The following is a 1,565-nucleotide window of genomic DNA, read 5'->3' on the forward strand; positions in this document are numbered from 1 at the left end:
CTTACTCTCTTCCTTTCAGGAAAATTCGATCCATTTCGAAATTTGTCTTGGTAACACGACACTAATCGGGTTAAAGGATGTCTGTTTGGAGAAAAGCTTTTTAAATTAATGTTTGTAAGAGTGCAGTAAAGATAATGTTCTCACAATATACTGAAGATTTAAAACACTATTTTCCTACATCTTCATATATCACCCCTAATTCCTAATTAGCTTCACGAGAAAGCAAAAAATAATTAAAACTATAAAAGCATTAAAATATAGAAAGCTTTATAGAATTTGTTGTTACTATTTTTTTCGTATTACCAGACACCCCTCCTTCCTTGTAGAATGATACAATGCAGCACGTTTTCCGAAGCCTATATTTGCCTAACTTCAAATACGATATTTTCTCATTTTAGTCTCCTTGATTTTGATGACTATCTCTTTCCTAGTGATGAATGGAAATATTTATATAATTCCTACCAGGAATGAATCCTGGCATCGGTATCTTATGAAATGTTTGTTTTTAATCAAATGTCTGAATGCTGCCTCCACTAAACTATTTTCTATATGAACGTTACTAGTTTCATAAGACTTACCTAACGGTAATCCATCTGGACACAGATTTACTGTAGTCTATAACCTGTTGCCAAGGTTTCCTGAGGAGGCTTCGGCGTCTGCTGTCATACATGGGATGGCTTCGGACCTTATTGACTCTTTGTGCATGGGAACGCCAGGTACCTGAGCTAACCTAATTAAATGCAGTGGATTAAATCTTCAAGAAATTTTCCATGACATAATTAACTGCTTCAGATAAAACTTTTGTACATGAGTTTTTATTGACAAAAACTACAATCACATTTGCTAAGTTTTGTTCATTGTACTTTGCGGTACACTAACCTTCCCCATGGTGCAAATACTGGCGTTATAATTCCAAAAGTATAAAACCCGTGTATTGAGGGTACATGCTACGTCCTCCATGTTCTGTGCTGTTCGACATGTCTTGAGCACTCTTTCTCGGCGACTTCGGAAGCGTTCTTCTATAATTCCTTGACTTTCAAATGTCTCATCTCTTGAGCTGCTGTTTGCATGTCCATTTTGGTACAAGAAGCTCAGAGTGAAGACGAGTCCCGCGAACACTATCACTGACAAAGCCTTTGATTTTAACATCACGGGAATACTTGCTGACTGACGAAGTTTACAATTGGGTGTGCATGTTGCTGTTGGCCGAACGAACTTCCTATGAAGACTAATTTCCATTTGCAGGTGTTACCTCCTGCGGCTCTCCTGCATCTAAATCGATTATCTGTTCTTAGCAAAGGAATCCAAATATCTCTCTATCATACTGAGTTCAAAGCAAATGAATACAGAAGTGTGGCAGTCGGAAAATTGGAATGTATTTGGAGAGCGATGTTTATCGACAAAGTTGCAATGTAGCAATTATTTTCCTGTTTCTTATTATTTGAGTCTGCAAAATACAGTGATTTCGCCATTATTATTCATGTACTAGGAATCTTCGTATAGATATGATTTACAGAGGCCATCGATGTCACGAAGAAGTTTATTTGTCACTGCTGAGATTCATC

General features: G+C 37.1%; 1 protein-coding gene across 1 annotated transcript in view; it reads right to left on the bottom strand.

The window, feature by feature from the left end:
- LOC119587616 (carbohydrate sulfotransferase 11-like) overlaps nt 1-670 on the bottom strand; it is a 4,855-nt gene extending 4,185 nt beyond the window's left edge. Inside the window, exons 1-2 of the mRNA XM_037936325.1 lie at nt 579-670; nt 6-81 (exon numbers count right to left, since the gene is read on the bottom strand). Of these exons, the coding sequence (XP_037792253.1) occupies nt 6-81; nt 579-670 (168 nt within the window). The remainder of the gene's footprint in view (nt 1-5; nt 82-578) is intronic.
- Nucleotides 671-1,565: the final 895 nt, after the last annotated feature.

This window comes from Penaeus monodon, chromosome 22 (genome assembly GCF_015228065.2).
Source record: "Penaeus monodon isolate SGIC_2016 chromosome 22, NSTDA_Pmon_1, whole genome shotgun sequence".
NCBI lineage: Eukaryota > Metazoa > Arthropoda > Malacostraca > Decapoda > Penaeidae > Penaeus > Penaeus monodon.